Here is a 17,384-nt window from a genome sequence, read left to right as displayed (position 1 = left end):
ACCCTAAGTGTTGTTTTCACTGCATAACTTCCCTTGTAATGCAAATATTTGACCTCTGTTTATTGTGTTGAATTTAGCATTAAATTTCCTTTCATTTGATATATGAATCATTGCACTGCATTTAGTGTAACAGTTTTTATAAGCATTCGAAGTTGAAAAACTTTCAAATATCAAAAAGTGTCCGCAATTTTGGCCACCGCTGTAGGTGTCGGTACTTTGACGCCTATGTTAAATCCCCTGCCGGAATTGTAGTGTAGGGATTGAGACCATGCGGACGCCGGTCTCATAACTAAAGGCCCCCATACATCAGAGACTGATTGCAGCAATCGTGCAATTTGCAATCGATTGTGTATAAAAATCTTTCCCTTTTTCAATCGACTGCTGATTGCAGAATTGCCACAATCGATTGAAAAAGGGAAAGATTTTTATACACAATCGATTGCAAATTGCACGATTGCTGCAAGCAATCTCTGATGTATGGGGGCCTTATGTCTCAGAGCTGAAGGTTCAGGCGCCTGTGTAGTAGAATTTGCTCTATGAGTATCGATGCACTATATAAAATACAATAACATGAAACAAAGATCAAAAAATACCCTACACGGAAGAGGGTGCGGAACAGTCAGCACATAAGGTAGAGGATTTAATAACACTGGTCAACATAATTTTTTTCACAAGATAACTGAATAGTGACTAGTGCAGTTTTAAATTCTGAATTCAAATATGTGATTAGAATTGTTCCATTAGGCATTGTGTGTTTGTGACAATTACTTTTCTTTTTTTCATATTTTAGTGTTCTTTGTGGCCTGTCATACACACATAGAAAGACAGGGGCATACCAACAATATGTCCCCCTGTAGTCCCTCCCCACTCACCTTTATGTGGGGCCTCCAGCAACTTCCTCCTCCTCCTCCATGCAGCCTGACCTGCTGGTGTAGCCCCAACCCCTGATTGGGTCAGAGGAGCATGTGTGCTGGGCTTCTCCAATCAGGGCTCAGCACATTGTCCTGTGAACCCTGTTTGTCTCTCACCATATAGGAGCCTGTTAGCACAATTATTTTAATATTAGTTAGAATATTTTCAATAATGCCAAAAAAGTGTTTAAATCATCCACACAACTTTTGTTATGTGTGTAATGAAGTAACCTTCAAATCTAGAGGCGAAATTTCACACCACGTGTAATAAAGTATTATGGACTTGACTTCGGGTGTAAAGTTGGTAATCTGGCTAAGAACTGGGCCCCACATATATGGGTGTATCATGTTTTAGGCTTCTCACTGGCTGGAAAAATGGTTTGCATCATATGCCGTTTACAATTCCTATGATTTAGAGGGAACAGAAGGACCAATCAACTAATTGATATTTCTGATTAACTAACATTAGCGGAATTACATCTATAACAAAATATACAGTTAACTCTCCTAATTTGCCATCTGCAATGAGCCCTGTCTTACGTAGTGTACCAAAGTGTTTAAAGTGTCCACAGTGTACCAAACTTCACTTCTTGGACTCCCACCTAGACTTAATCCCAGAAAATCTAGGGCTGTCAGTGATGAGCATTGCGTGCGTGTCCATCAACAGATTTCTATGGTGGAAAAGAGGTACCAAGTCAAATGGAGTTCCAGTATGCTGGCCTACTATTTGCTGGACCATGGAGAGAGACATCCCAAAGGCAAAATAGGCCTGAAAATCATCATCTACAACTTTTTAGGTCAGTCAGAATGAGGCGTTTTTAGATGTACTAAAGTACTACATTTATGAAACTTTAAACGTATGTCACAAAAAAAAACCTTGATGGAAAATATCTGAACTCATATTCAAATTCAGCACGAATAATACATTTACATTCAGTTTATTTAGTTCTTGTGAAAGTATAATTGTTGCTAGTAGAGGGGAGGTTGTGTGTGGCAACTGTAAAGGCAGATGCATTATCAGACACCAGAGGGTTTGAGTGCACCCGTACTATTACTGATTCCCTTTTCTCTTTATATACAGTATATATAAGCATTATCAGACACCACATACATACTTGCCTACATTTGATAAAGCATTTCAGGAAGATTATAAAAGTAATTCATCACACATCCTTGGGTTTACAGTCCCTCATGTAGCCAGGGCCGGCAACAGAAATCTTGGGGTCCGGTACACTCATGTTTTTCTTATCCTAATTCTTATCCTAACCCGTCACTCACACACATCCCTCTTCCCCAGCCCTTGTCACACACCCCTCTTCCCCAGACCCTGTCACGTCCCCCTCTTCCCTAGACCCTGTGAAACAACCCCTCTTCCCCAGCCCCCGTGTCTGTCACATTTCCCCCTCTTCCCCAGCCCGTCACATCTCCCCCTCTTTCCCAGCCCCTATGTCTGACACATTTCCCCCTCTTCCCCAGCCCCGTGTCTCTCACATCTCCCCGAGCCCCCATGTCTGACACATTTCCCCCTCTTTCCCAGCCCGTCACATCTCCCCCAGCCCCCATGTCTGACACATTTCTCCCTCTTTCCCAGGTCCTGTCACATCTCCCCCAGCCCCCATGTCTGTCACATGTCCCCCTCTTCCCCAGCCTGTCACATCTCCCCCAGCCCCGTGTCTCTCACATCTCCCCCAGCCCCCGTGTCTGACACATTTCCCCCTTTCCCAGCCCGTCACATCTCCCCCAGCCCCCATGTCTGACACATTTCCCCCTCTTTCCCAGCCCCTGTCACATCTCCCCCAGCTCCCGTGTCTGTCACATGTCCCCCTCTTCCCCAGCCTGTCACATCTCCCCCAGCCCCCATGTCTGACACATTTTCCCCTCTTTCCCAGCCCGTCACATCTCCCCCAGCTCCCGTGTCTGTCACATGTCCCCCTCTTCCCCAGCCTGTCACATCTCCCCCAGCCCCCGTGTCTGACACATTTCCCCCTTTCCCAGCCCCTGTCACATCTCCCCCAGCCCCCGTGTCTGTCACATGTCATCCTCTTCCCCAGCCTGTCACATCTCCCCCTCTTCCCCAGCCTGTCACATCTCCCCTTCTCCATCCCGTCACATCTCCCCCAGCCCCCGTGTCTGTCACATGTCATCCTCTTCCCCAGCCTGTCACGTCATCCTCTTCCCCAGCCTGTCACATCTCCCCCTCTTCCCCAGCCTGTCACATCTCCCCTTCTCCATCCCGTCACATCTCCCCTTCTCCATCCCGTCACATCTCCCCCAGCCCCCGTGTCTGTCACATTTCTCCTCTTCCCCAGTCCCTGTCACATCTGTAGTAGCTGCCCACTACCAGACCCAAGACACTGAAGCCCAGCCTAGCCTTGGCCAACACTTATCTGCTGCGCTTGCCTATATTTTTCAGTCTTCACTCTTCTCTGGCGGCTCACACCAGGCGGCTCCCCGGTTTGAATCAACGGCGTGACATCACGCACCCTGCGCCAGTCCGGACTCCCTCCCTGTGTTTGCCGTGACAGTCGGGAGGATCTAGCCGCAAATCCTTGTGCCGGGTGCCATGCTTACACAGCAGGTAGCAGTCTGCAGAGGTAAGGGGGACATATGAACTGGGCTCCCAAAATGCTTGAGGGTTCGGGGCCCCTCAGAAGCTCGGGGCTAGGTACAAGTGTCCCCCTCTGTCGCCGGGCCTGCATGTAACCATCAGTGGGCCTAATTCAGCACGGATCGCAATTGCAACAGCGCACGCAGTTCGGACGATGGTGCGTACTCCGAAAGTGCCGGGGGAGTGTTTGGAGAAAAGCAGGCATGTTTATCCGTTTGAACGCCGTTTCTTGGGCGTGCATAAATTAGCCACTGCGACAGCATACTCACTGCGTGCGACGAGACTTGCAATTTCTGAGATAGGTCAGATCTATAATTCTGCGTGAGGGTCTGATGTTACTCGATGTATACGCAGGATTGCAAGGTCTTACGGATGTGCAAAAGCAGTAGTGGGTGTCTCTATGCCGGGTGAGCAGTTGCAAACATTAGCATATTTTTGCAGCAGAACTGCGTGCGTAATTGCAGCTGCGATCGCAATAGTGATCCGTAATATAACAGGCCCAGTGTCTTTAGTGTGGTGGCCATTTTCTTGAAGCACTCATCCTCATTTTCCTCCCCAGCGTTCCCTCCATAGTGGATGGAGAGTGATGATATCAGAGTGTTGCCCACACCCAGTCTGGCCCCAGGGTGGAGCCTAAATCCCCTTCAGCTAATGGACCCGGACGTGACAGAGAGTGTGGGCAGAAGTGCAGTTCCATGCCCTGAATGCTTTGTTATTTTTGTTTTAAATGTAGTATCCAGCCACCAACAGTAGAAACTTATAACCTCGTTGTCTCACTTCGCTCACCACGTTTTGGGCAGGTTACTATTCCCAATAGATGTTAACGTGTATAGTAAATGATGAGGTCAAGGTCCTTTAGCTGAAGAGGAACTAGCCACAACCCTGGCCTCAGGAAGATTGCTAGAGTCTTTAGCGAGTCAGGGAGATCAGCACTATTTCAGCGAGTCTCCCTGACATTCATTGAGCATTGGCAAGTAGGATATTAAATCAGCCGGGGGCAAATGGCACGCTTTCAATAGCACATTTTCACATTCCCAGTTACATAATGATACATACATGATTTGTTTACATAAATTAATTTTTATTTCAGCAAATTATTAAATAACGAAAAATACATTCATTGTAATATGTGATACATCTCTCAGCAAGGGTCACAATAATCCTCCCAGAGGCTGTGTTTAGGATATTTAAAAAGTAAGAACAACACATTCATGATAGAAGTTACAGTTTACATCACAATACACACTGACATTACTCACAAACAAATCTCCCTGAATATCTTTTTAATCAAAAGCAGAAAAACTATATTTAAAGTCAGTATTATGTAGCAGCATGTAGATTATTGCTATTGTGACATAGATATTGCCATAAGGGCTATTCTAGGTCCCTTGTCATAATAATAATAAGAATAATGAAAAGTGTGCTGTGACCTTAGTTGGGGGTCACGGAGGCAATGTTATACACTGATGCTTATGTGTAACAGGTAGCTGCCTATACCTGCTGCTTACTCTAGGATCACTAGTCATCATTTGGTGCTTCATACAATAAAGTTTAGTCTGGTACCCACCGACTTTGTGGTCAGGGAGTGGCGGTGAAGGATAAGGAATGGCTAGGAGTTTCTGCTGATGATATGAAAGCGGATGTCCCTGCACCAATATTTCAGGGACTGGATGTACTGTAGTTGAGGATTATCCTGGCTGCAATAAAGTAGATAGACTGGGAATGATGGCTAGTGTAGTGTTAAGAGAAGGTGGTGCATGACTGTTATATTGTAGATAAATGGGGCTCTGCCTTATATACTAAGGGGGAGGGGTGATGCTGGCTGCTATACTATGAGGGTAGGGATCCTGGTCTGATATATTGTGAGAGAGTAGGAACCCTGGCTGCTATACTGGGTGCACTACTTCACTGGTTGCTTGCTATACAGTGTGGGAGCGGCCTGGGCAATGCTGGTTAATATACTGTGGCAGAGTCACTTGGTGGGGCAGTGGTATTTTGTGGGGGCAATAGTTTTGGTGTAATGTGTGGACATGAGCCCGACTCATTTCAGCGATATAAAATATTTCTGATAATAGCCCTAATCTTTGTTTCTAACCTGCTCTTTTCACAGCATATGTCATACTCAGGTGCCTAATTCCAGACCCGGACTATTCACTCCTAAATATTCCTATGTAATATATGTAACCTAATTGTTAGTAAAGTTGCCATATACTGTAGATTAATCGTGGTATTATTTTCCCCAATGCACAGGTCCAGACTGATACAAAATAGATAAATTCCATCAGCGTTACCAACACAATGCGTATTAATGTAAACTTTTCCACTTTTCCAGGGTGTTAAGCCCTAGATATGGGATCATTACAGGTAGCTGCCGTGGCCACTGACATGTGAGAACCATAGCTCTGCCAGCTGGGAGGAACTGGGTTGTTCCTTTAGGTTTAGCAGGAAAACTTAAAATGTTTTTTTTTTGTTAGATTTTTTTATTTAATTCTAGTATATTATTTTGCTCCATAATACATTTCTTCTGATCTTTAACATGTCTAAATATTAAAGTATCATGATGATGATAGCTCACCCTTATATTTAACTATTTGTAAGCGGCGAGGTAACCGGCGGCAGTAAGGCTCAGACTGCATAGATACTAGCCCAACAAAATGTACATAAAAGGTGACATGATGTCACATAGAAGAACTGTAAGGTCCATGGTAAGTGAGTTAGACGCTGGTCACTCTCAGATCACTGTACTTTCTGGGCTCTATTGTTATGTTCAAGCAAAACTTTCATTATCAGTCAGTTGTTGTAGTCTCTCCAGCAGCATCAGGCGATGGGCATTGTATCTGCAAAGCAAAGTGGCCAATCAGAGTTCATATCTATCTGCTTCCCATCTTATTCTGAGTGTAGCACAGTAACAGTTTATCTACCAATAGCACTAAATGTATATAATAATTAGTCCTGGGTTTCTTACTTCTCAGGTCTTTATCTCTCTGGCCTTAGCTGCTTACAGTTTCTGTCCCCGGTTTCCTTATGCAGAAGCTATAAAGGAATATAGACTCACCATACATTGTAGAAGTATAAGATGGCTGGGCCACATTTCTTTGAGGAAAGACCATTAAAGTAGTTTTTGTGTGATGATAACAGGGATACTTTGACTACTGGTTAGTATGCAGATTTTACAGTGACATCTTTTAACACATAAACCAACGGCTGTATCTGCAAGCACTATTAGAAGTGTAATGTATATTTATTAAATATCGTTAAAGACTTTTTCATTGTGGGAAAATATTTATTGTGTTTTGCCTCTGTCCCTACATACATTATGATTTTGGTCATCAAACCAGTTGATTTTATGTGTGTGTGTGTACATGGGAGCCAAGTTATTAAACTTATCAAGGGTAATCACATTACCACCCCCTGTATGACTGAATTAAAGTTAGGGGTGATAAAGCAGCCACAGAGGTGGTAAGGTTATATAACTGGGGTACATGGCTGATTTCTGTGCTATCCTGCTCACCTGCTACCATGGAGTTATAATGTCATTTAAGAAGCACAAACACACCAGAGAACACTGCTAAAGGCCCTGATATATGGAAGAAAAGGTGCACCTACTGCACCACGCGCTGAGGCTGAATATGTGACCTGCATTCGGCATGCCAGGACTCTCTGGGGCAGAGTTTCTACAAAGAACAACTTGGATAACCAAAAATGTACGGATTATTATTTTTGCAACCCTAGGACCTTGTGTTCTGCACCATCCCCTCTCCAGATTGAGATCACTGACATCTACCAAATAATTAGCATAATACATATATAAAAGGTATGTACATTTATTATGCACCCATTTCTGCATGTTTAGCTCATGGTTGAAGGTTAAAAAAAGTAATAACAAAAACAACACTCTAAATGAACACATTATTTACATGTTATTAACATTTAAACATGAAAGAAAAACTACTGTATATTTATTATGTGATTCACTCCTTATGAAGCTCACTAGATGGCATGCTTCTTGTCCTCCTTATTTAGCCTCCTGACTCTAGTGCATCGGGCTGATACCCCCACCCAGCACAAGAGCAGAGCCTGCAACTGTGCTCTGGTGTAATTCATTAGCAGAATATGACCATAGTCTTGACATCTACACTGTCCCATTGAGGGAGGAGAAGCTCCACACATGCTTTGGAATCAGAACTGTACACATCAGCAGGAGATGCAATTCGTATCCTGGCCAGCGATTATGCAGCTCACCAGAGTCCTCTTTTTATTCCACGAAACACCACTGCTTATTACAGCAAAGATCCTCTACGCCCTGAATAGCACTACTGCAGGCAGGACAGAAAGGGGCCTGAAACCTGCATATTAACAGTATAGGCTGCGATGCCGTAATCTCTAGTTTACATGTGTCCGTGTCATTAAGAGGGTGGCAGAAAGAATCTATAAGCAATGTTTGCAGTTGCTAGGGCCACCTGCTCTATTTCCTCTACCATCTCCTCTACGAGCACCTACTGCAGCCTGAACCAGAAAAGCCAAAATGCTTCACTACACTGACACTGCCGACAAGTACACTAAATTGAATGGGTGTAGTATAGAAGATCGACAGTGTGTAGATTGACACTCAATAGATCAACAACAGATGGTAGACAGACAATAGGTTGACAGGTACAAATGGTTGACACACCTATGGTCAACCGGGGCAAATGGTTGACTTGACACACATGGTTGACACAAAAGAAATGGTCAACATGTTTTTTTTATTATTATTGAAGCCTAATCTACACCATAACTCTTAACCCTCCCCCTGGTACATGATCCTAACCCACCCAAAGTACCTAAACCTATCCCTCCCCCTAGTGCCTAACCCTAACCATCCCCTTCTGCAGCCTAACACTCTGGCAAGTGCCTAACCCTCATCCCAAAAATGTCGGAAAAACGTAAGTCGGCCATTTGTCTATGTTGAAATTTGTCAGTCGACATTTCGTCCCTGTCAACCATCAGGTGTCGACCTATTGAGTGACTATCTACACCCTGTTGATCTGTAATCCGGATACCAGATTGAACAGCTATGGCTGGTTTAGGACAACAGGGAGGATGGCATGTTCAGTGTTTTCAAAGTAAGGCCGACACTGCTGTTAGTAAAACTTGCAGAAGAGGAGGCTGCATTTCTTGTGGACATTTTCCCAATAAAACTTTCCTTTTTATTACAGCTTTAGCCAATTTTGCCAATGCATACCTTCCTGCACATTCTTAGGTAGGTTAGATGATAACTTTCCCCTTTATAAATGGAAATGCTGCAGGGACATATAGTATAATTGTATAGACCTTTTCTGTCCATAAGCCTCTGTAACTCTCCTGAGGGCAATATGTGCGGCACACTTTGTGGTGCTTCCAGCCAGGAAGGCATTTATATTAGTCAGACCTTAAAAGCTCATATCATTATTTCAATCAGAAATCCTGGCCACAATCTCAGGTTTATATAGTGATGTCTGTCATACACCACAGGCAGGCTTTATGCCCAGAAATGGAATGTTACTAATCTTGTGGCCTATTACTTCATTTGCACCTGCCTTTAATTTCATTGGTTGTTGCCAATGTGTTTGATCTATGGAAAGGTCAGTTTACCTTTGTATTTGTGCCAGTTGTTGGATATCAGTATCTGTTGTCGGCTTGTATAAACATCAGGGCTGCCCCTTGCTCCTTCTTTTTGGCAAACCATAGCTATAATGACTTGGAATAAATCCTCAATATTAAAATGATCAATAAGTCCAATGTCTGAATATGTCAGGTGTGGTTGCTTTGTTCTGTAGGTCATTTTCTGGGCACAGATTTTGTTGTTAGTCTTCTTTGCTTTGACAGCTCTACAGGCATTACTTTGTCCAGGTGTTGCCATGTTTAGGTCTTCCAGAGATTTCTGCATATGTAACTTCTCCTAACCACATATAGGTCTGAGAGTTTTTGACCCTTCATGGCCAGGTTAAAGTTTTGTAGAGATATTGCTTATACTGGTATCCTTACAGTAATTTTCAGTAGTATAATATATGTATGTTTACTGTTATATTTTTACTTTTTGTGGTTTATTAAGGTGGAATAAATTATTATTTATTTATATGGTGCCACAAGTGTTCCGCAGCACCTTACATAGTACTTAGAACTAATAAATAGAACTAATAAGTGGACAAGAAACAAGTTACTTACAGTACATTACAGTGCAGGACAAGGACAGAACTTATATACATTGCTGCAATAGCAATTAAAGCACTCACAATAAGAAGCAGGGAGTTGGCAGTCATGTGTTAGGTGCCCTTATGGGGAGTAAAAAGTAGAAGAAAATGTAAAGAGAAGCACATGAGGGAAGAGGTCCCTGCTCGTGAGAGCTTACATTCTAAAGGGGAGGGCAGACAGACAGGCGTGACACAGAAGGGGAAGATAGGAAGGAAAGAGCATGAGGTGTGTTAGGATGAGTGCTGGAAGGCCTTGATGAAGTAGTGGGTCTTGAAAGCCCGTTTGAAGATTTGTAGAGAGGTGGAGAGTCTGATAGGGAGAGGGAGAGAGTGCCAAAGGTAGGGAGCAGTATGGGCAAAATCTTGGATATATAAGCAACAGCACACCTTTACACAATTATTGCCAAAGCTACATTAAGGGTTCTATTCAGCAAGAGAGACGATGTTGCCCAGAATATTATCGGGCAACAGGGGTGTATCTACCCATTGACCAGGATGGCACTCGCCAGAGGCGCCGACCAAAGGGGGGCGCGCCGTCCGGCAGTGCCACCAGCAGCCAAGGGGTGGACAAGTCTTCCGGCCCACAAGTGTAGGGCAAACCGCAGTGAGAGTGGTCTGCCCTACACAGCTTACACACAGCCGCCAGCGGCGGCTGTGTGTTTGTAATAGCAGCCAGCCAATGAGAGTCAGACAGACTCTCATTTGCTGCTGCGTCGTCCAAGGAGGGAGTCGGCTGGAGCTCACTAATGAGCTCCGTCTTCCGGCTCCCCCCACAGCATGTAATGGGAGAGACGTCATGACGTCTCTCCTATGCAGGAGCAGAGCGGGCCGGGACTCAAAGCGGACAGCGGCGGTCGCGTCAGGAGCGGGGATCAGGTAAGTTGTATTTTTTTTTCTGTGTGTGTAAGCCTGGCACTACAGAGGAAGGGGGAGGGCTACAGGGGGCACTTTATGGGCGGGGGGGGTGCCTGCGACTGGGGGCACTGTACAAGGGTGGCCACTACTGGGGGAAATTTATGGGGGGTGGCCACTACTGGGGGCACTGTATAGGGGTGGCTACTACTGAGGGCAATTTACGGGGGTGTCCACTACGGGGGGCACTGTATTGTGGGGACTACTACTGGGGGCACTGTATAGGGGGGACTACTACTGGGGGTGCAATATAGGGGGGACTACTACTGAGGGCAATGCTGCATGCGGGGACTACAACGGGGGGGGACTGTATAGGGGAGACTACTACTGGGGGCAATGCAGCATAGGGGGGGATTACTACTGGGGGCACTGCATGGGGGGGATCAGTCCATTACATTGCCAGGGGCACTTGGATCACTAGATACACCCGTCGGGCAACATCGTCAAGAGTTTTTATCAATTATGATAAAATATGGAAGCTATTCGCCAATATTTTGTGCATGGACAGTGGTTGCTGTCCCTGCGATGTCACAGAAGGCATAGTTTTCGGGATTCCCGAAAATGTTGACATGGTTAAAATGTCAACATGTTCATTATGTTAACAATTAACATGTTGACACCAGAATGTCCACAGGACATATGAGTTATTTTTTCGGGTTAGGCTAAAATATGCAAAACACTGTATGTCGACATTCAACTCAACATTTAGAACATGTCGACTTTTCATACTACACCCGATCTAATTCTTTATAAAGTGCTGTATAGAAGTTCTCATATGGTTAAAGGGGCCATACAAACTTATAAATTTTTAGTTTGAGAAGCATTTCATAATAGGTATGTTTACTAATGCGAGAAGAGAGAATAAGTGGAAAAAATAATCTTCCCTACAGTATATTGACATGGAAACCAGACTAGAGGAACTCTTCCCTTGATGAAGTGTCCATGGTACCCATATTCTAACAGGATGTACTCAAAGCAGGTCATTTGTGACATACACAGGATGTGTAAGCGATTTGTTTACTCACTGCTGCGCCTATATGGACTGCTTAGGTCTACAAAGACTTTCAAAAGCTTAAAACTTAAACACTTCAAAATAATAAACCCTAACACTATAAATACTGGGAATAATGAGCCTGATTCAGAGCCGGACGCTCTGACCAGAACGCTCGCTCTGAATCAGGGCCCTCCTACCTCATTTTGGAGCGGCCTCATGGACACTCGCATAGCTGTGGGTTACCACCCACAGCTATAGCGAGCGTCCATGATGATGGTCGCGATGGTCAAGACCATCGCTACCATCGGGCTTGCGACGAGAGCCTGCAGTAGGGTCTCGCTGCCGCAAGCCCAGGAGTGATTTTGTCTCTATCAGAGCCAAAATCACTCCCACTGACATCACTACTGAATGGGGCCGGACTCAGACGGTAGGCGTTCCCATGGGAACGCCTCCGTCTGGCAGCCACGCCCCCGGCATGCCCACCAAAGGGGGCGTGCTGTCACTCACCATCGACAGCACACCCCCTTTGTAGCAAGACCCGGAGCGACGGATTCCCCGTCGCTCGCCGGGTCTCGCGCATGCGCACCATCGACCCGCTTGCGAGCGTCCAGCGCTCGCGAGCGGGTCAGAATCAGGCCCTATGTTCTTTATAAGGTAAAGCATATGGCTGTAAGAAGACACCAGCAGCCTTGTGAACATATATTATTTAAGTCATGGTATTTCGAGCTAATATTTTTTTTCATTTACAGTAAGCAGGTATGCAAGTTAGAGTCCCACAAAAGTGCACAGGCTGGCAGAGCAAAATGGCGGCATTTGCAGAATTTTTGCAAAGGCTGAGAGGAAGATTTGGATAGGGTTAGAGCGCTCCTTGCACAGCTCTCTGTGCTTACCTTTGCAGAGCAGTGCAACCATGAGTTTTCATTTTGCAGAACTGAATTATTAAAACAAGAAACATGAGTAGAGACAACACATTTCAAGTAGCCTTGCTGTGCATAGGTGTAGCTACTGGACATATACAGTAGCTGGAGTACTTACTAGAGTGAATTAGGCAATAAAAGTAAATATTGCAACTATAGCTCGATTTGGGGTCCTTCATTTATCTTGTGGTATTATATTTGGTCAGAGGGGATGTAGTCAGGATGTCTGCAGTCACTATGTCTGCAGTGACTACAGTATATAGACACAAGAAAGCTGATGGTTGTAATGCATTTTTTCTTTGGGGTCCATGGGGTCCACAGCCAATACGTTGGGGTATGAATCCCGGTCACCAAACAATTAATACAAACGAGCTCTCTGCTCCCAGGATGCACCAGGTCCCTCCGCATATACCCCACCCCCTGCCTCAGGTAGCCAGTTCTTCCTGCTTGGTGTGTACACCACATAGACAGTGGGACTGCAGGAGCAGTCCTGCAGACGAGTAACTAAAAAAAAAGAAAAAAAAAAAAAAAGAGTTTACTGTCTAAAGTGGTGGTCTGAGCTGTCCTGGAAGCAGCCTTGCGTCTGATTGGCCACGCGCTGCAACTACCTCCTCCGGCGCCGCACTGCTAGCCTTGGCAGGTCCATGGCTAGGGCTTCGGCAGGGGCTCTCATGCCCTGGACCGCATCCGGATCAAGGGGATAGCAGGTAAGCGGGTGGTCGCGGCGACCGCTGACGCCGGGACCACGTGGCGGTCCGGCCTCCGGCGGTGAGACTGGCCGGAGGCCAGCTGCAGTCAGGGGCAGAACAGCCTGTCGCCTACACTAGACCGCCGGGATGTGATGTTCCTGACAAGCCGGAGCTTGTGGCGGCGGCCATGTCAGTTTACCGGGCAGGTCCAAGCAGCATAGGGGAGGTCCGGTTCCCCGGCGGCCCCTCCCCCAATCCACACGCTAGTCCAGTCTTCTGGCGCAGCGGGGTGGGTTGCTCCTCCCAGCCTCCATATAAGGAGCCAGCGTGTATGTCAGTTGCTCTCTGATCGCTGCTTCTGCAGGACGCTGGGCAGTCTCCCTGTATGCCTTTCCTACTGCTGGTTCAGGTTTTACAGGGCTCTGTCCTACTAAGCCTAGCGCTGATTATGGTAGTGAGAGCTTATATGCGTATGACTCATAGAAGTGTTTATGCATGACATGTGATTGTTGTCTGTGGATACTGTTTCTTCTGTAAAATAACTGTAATTCCTGTATACTGTCACTGTCTCTTCCCTTACTGCAGGTGTGTGGGTTGAGAGTGGAAAGCAGCACATAGACACTCAGAACCAGTGGCATAGTGTTATGTCTAAGGAGTCTGAGGGTCAGGTGGCGGGAGCCCCCGTTGCTGATATCCTGCATAGCCTGCAAGGCAGGCTTATCCCCACAGGACTTTCTACAAAATAGGCTTTGTGGGAACTGTTTTAGATAGCGACCACTCCAATTAAGTCTGCCTGTTACATGGCCCTGAGCCCCCTTGGGCATCATTTTCTCAGGTCATGGCTCAGGTGGCGGAGCGGCTGGCTGCCCCGGTACCACCGGTTTGGGGTTTGCCTCAGCAGATGCATCCTATGCCCATGATGTGGCCGCCTTGGATGGACCCTGGTGCGGGTAAGGTTATGGCATCATCCTCGGGGGTTTTTCAGCCTCCTCAGGCTGTCAAATCAAAGCAGCCTAAATCTAAGCGCCATTTACCTTCTCGCATGGGTGACTACTCCAGTGCGTCCTCCGAGGAGGAACAGGCACAGGACTCTTCTCAGGAGTCTAGGTCCGAGGAGGGTGATGATCATTTCCCAGTAGCCGATGTCCCCTTTCTGATTAGGGCTATGAAATCAGTATTAAATATCGAGGAAGGGGATCCTCCGCTTAGGAAGGCCCCCCTGTTCAGAAAGTGGTCAAGGCAGAATTCCCAAAGTCTGAGCATTTATCAAAACTTATGGAGGAAGCGTGGGTCTGTTCGGATAAGAAAAGCCATCCTTCTGAAAGAATGGCGCTTCTATATCCTTTTCCAGCAGAGGACTGTGCCAGGTGGGAGAATCCACCGTCAGTTGATGCACATGTGGCACAGCTGATTAAATGTACCACTCTGCTGATCCCAGCGACTTCGCTGAAGGAAGCCACGGTTAGGAGACTGGAGAGTTGCCTCAAATCAATCTTCTCGCTGGCGGGAACGGCCACCCGGCCAGCTATGGCTACTGCCTGGGTAGCAAGAGCGATTGAGGAGTAGGCTAAAACTCAAGCGGAGTCTCTACGAGATGTCTCTAAGGAGCAGCTGGACATGATCTCATTTCTTAGAGAAGGGGCGTCTTATCTGGGAGATGCTGCCTTGGATGCAGGGATCCTTTCCTCCAGGGTTTCAGCGGAGTCCGTGGTGGCATGTAGGATTCTCTGGTTAGAGGATTGGAAGGCAGATGCCGGGTCAAAAAAGGCCCTAGAATCCCATCCATTCACAGGGGGTGTTCTCTTTGGTCCAGAATTGGATAAAATTGTAGCCTTCATGGCAGCCTCAAAGACGGCAGGTTTGCCATCAGCATCCTCGTCTAAACTTAGAAGGGCGTCCTTTCAGGGGTTTCGGCCGCAGGGCAAGGCCAAGGGTCAGCCCTCGGCGAGATTTCCACCAAAAAAGGCAGGACCCAGGAAGCCCTGGCAGAACAAACGTCCAGGATCTAGGGTCCAGGATAAACCAGTGGCCTGATGGGATGGGCCTCCCTCTGGGGGATCCCAGGGTGGGGGGCCGACTACTTCGGTTCTTGGAGCCCTGGCACCTCACGACGGAGGATGCCTGGGTTCGAGGAGTTGTCTCCCGAGGGTACGCCTTGACATTTTGGAGGACTCCTCCTCAAAAGATTTTTTTTGTGTAAAAAAAACTCATAGGAGGGTTCAGAAAGAGCTTTAGCCCTTCAGAAAGCAATTCTTGCGTTACTAGCATCGGAGGTAGTGATTCCGGTGCTAGAGAATCAGTTCCGAGAGGGGTTTTACTCCAATCTGTTCTTGGTTCAAAAACCGAACAGGTCGTACCGGCCCATTCTGAATCTGAGAGAGCTCAACAAATTTGTTCGAGCCCCCGGGTTCAGGATGGAAACATTGCGATCGATTGTGTTGGCAATGGAGCAGGGGCACTATATGGTATCCTTAGATATACAGGATGCCTACCTCCACATGCCAATCTCACAGGCTCATCAAAAATTTCTTCGTTTTACGGTAGAGGGGGAACATTTTTCAGTTCCAGGCCCTACCTTTTGGCCTGTCCACAGCCCCTCGGGTATTCACCAAGGTGATGGCGGTGATGATGGCATTCCTCACATTCCAAGGCGTCAGGATCTTGCCTTACTTGGACGATCTCCTGTTGCTAGGGCAGTCCCCGCAGCAGTTACAGGATCATTTGGGGCTGACAGTATCATGTCTGTACAGTCACGGCTGGATCATAAACTGGCAAAAGTCGTCACCCTGTCCGGTACAACAGATGTCTCACTTGGGAGCAAGATTGGACTCCGTGGTGCAGAAAATATATCTGCCGGAGGAGAAGATTCTTGCTTTACAATCACGAATACACAGATTGCTCCGCAACAGGCAGATATCAGTTCTAGTGGCCATGCAGGTCCTGGGGTCGATGGTGGCCACCTTCAGAATGGTTGAATACGCTCAATTCCACTCCACAGCACTGCAGCAATTAATTCTGTGTCGCTGGGACAAGGATCACCGCACGATCAAGTCTCGGTTGCTGAGTCTTTCTCCAGAGGTGCGTTTGTCCCATGTCCTGGTGGTTGCAGACAAAGCATCTTAGGCAGGGTCGCCCCTTTTGGGTGTCGGATTGGACATTGCTCAATACCGACGCCAGTCTCCAAGGTTAGGGGGCGATGACGGGGTCACGCACTTTCCAAGGAAAGTGGTCAGTGGCGGAAAGCCGGCTACTGATAAACGTCCTGGAACTATAGCTATATTCAAAGCTTTAGTACAGGCTCAGGAAATCTTAAAGGGCAGGCCGGTGCAGATACAGTCAGACAATCGCACCGCGGTTGCCTACCTAAATCATCAAGGGGGCACAAGGAGGTATCAAAAATCCTGGCCTGGGCAGAGACTCATCTTCCTGCGATATCTGCCGTGTTCATTCCGGGGATCCTGAATTAGGAGGCCGACTTTCTCAGTCAGCAGGAGATAAATGCAGGAGAGTGGGCTCTACATCCACAGGTTTTTCGGAAACTTGTCGACAGGTGGGGTCTACCAGAAATAGATCTGATGGCGTCAAGAAGGAACAACAAGGTTCCCAGGTACGGATCCTGGACCAGAGATCCAAGAGCCGAGTTTGTAGACGCACTGACAGTAAAGTGGCGTTACAAGCTGGTATATCTGTTCCCCCCGTTTGCTCTTCTTCCCAGAGTTGTCAGAAAGATCAAACAAGAGGGCAGCACCGTGACACTAATAGCTCCGGCATGGCCGAGACGGCACTGGTTCACAGAACTACAGTCTCTCTCCATAGACACTCCATGGCCTCTGCCATTGAGACCGGATCTGTAGCTACAGGGTCCCTGCTGGCACCCGGATCTTCATCGGCTCTCTTTGACGGCATGGCTCTTGAGGCCTCCGTCTTGAGGAAGAAGGGGTTTTCCGAGTCTGTTATACGGACAATGCTGAAGGCACGGAAACCGTCCTCAGCCCGTATATACTATAGAACTTGGCATACTTTCTTTCAGTGGTACGAACTGAAAAGGTATGACCCACAGAAATGTCTGATCTCCAGAGTGCTTGATTTTCTTCAAAGCGGTCTGGAAAAAGGGCTCCGCCTGGCCTCTTTGAGGGTACAG

The 17,384-nt window shown here is 46.9% G+C and overlaps 1 protein-coding gene across 4 annotated transcripts in view; it reads right to left on the bottom strand.

Moving 5' to 3' along the window:
- Positions 1–4,612: 4,612 nt before the first annotated feature.
- Positions 4,613–17,384, bottom strand: part of LOC148521554 (ras association domain-containing protein 4-like) — a 251,148-nt gene continuing 238,376 nt past the window's right edge. For all 4 annotated transcript variants that reach the window (XM_088474964.1, XM_088474963.1, XM_088474966.1 and 1 more), the window contains one exon: positions 4,613–6,356. In XM_088474964.1, coding sequence (XP_088331090.1) covers positions 6,287–6,356 — 70 coding nt within the window. In that variant the 3' untranslated portion in view covers positions 4,613–6,286. The remainder of the gene's footprint in view (positions 6,357–17,384) is intronic.

Source organism: Taudactylus pleione, unplaced genomic scaffold (assembly GCF_031769625.1).
Source record: "Taudactylus pleione unplaced genomic scaffold, aTauple2 ptg000157l, whole genome shotgun sequence".
In the NCBI taxonomy this organism is placed as follows: domain Eukaryota; kingdom Metazoa; phylum Chordata; class Amphibia; order Anura; family Myobatrachidae; genus Taudactylus; species Taudactylus pleione.
Note: the sequence above shows the minus strand (reverse complement) of the source record. Positions and strands in the feature narration are given on the sequence as shown.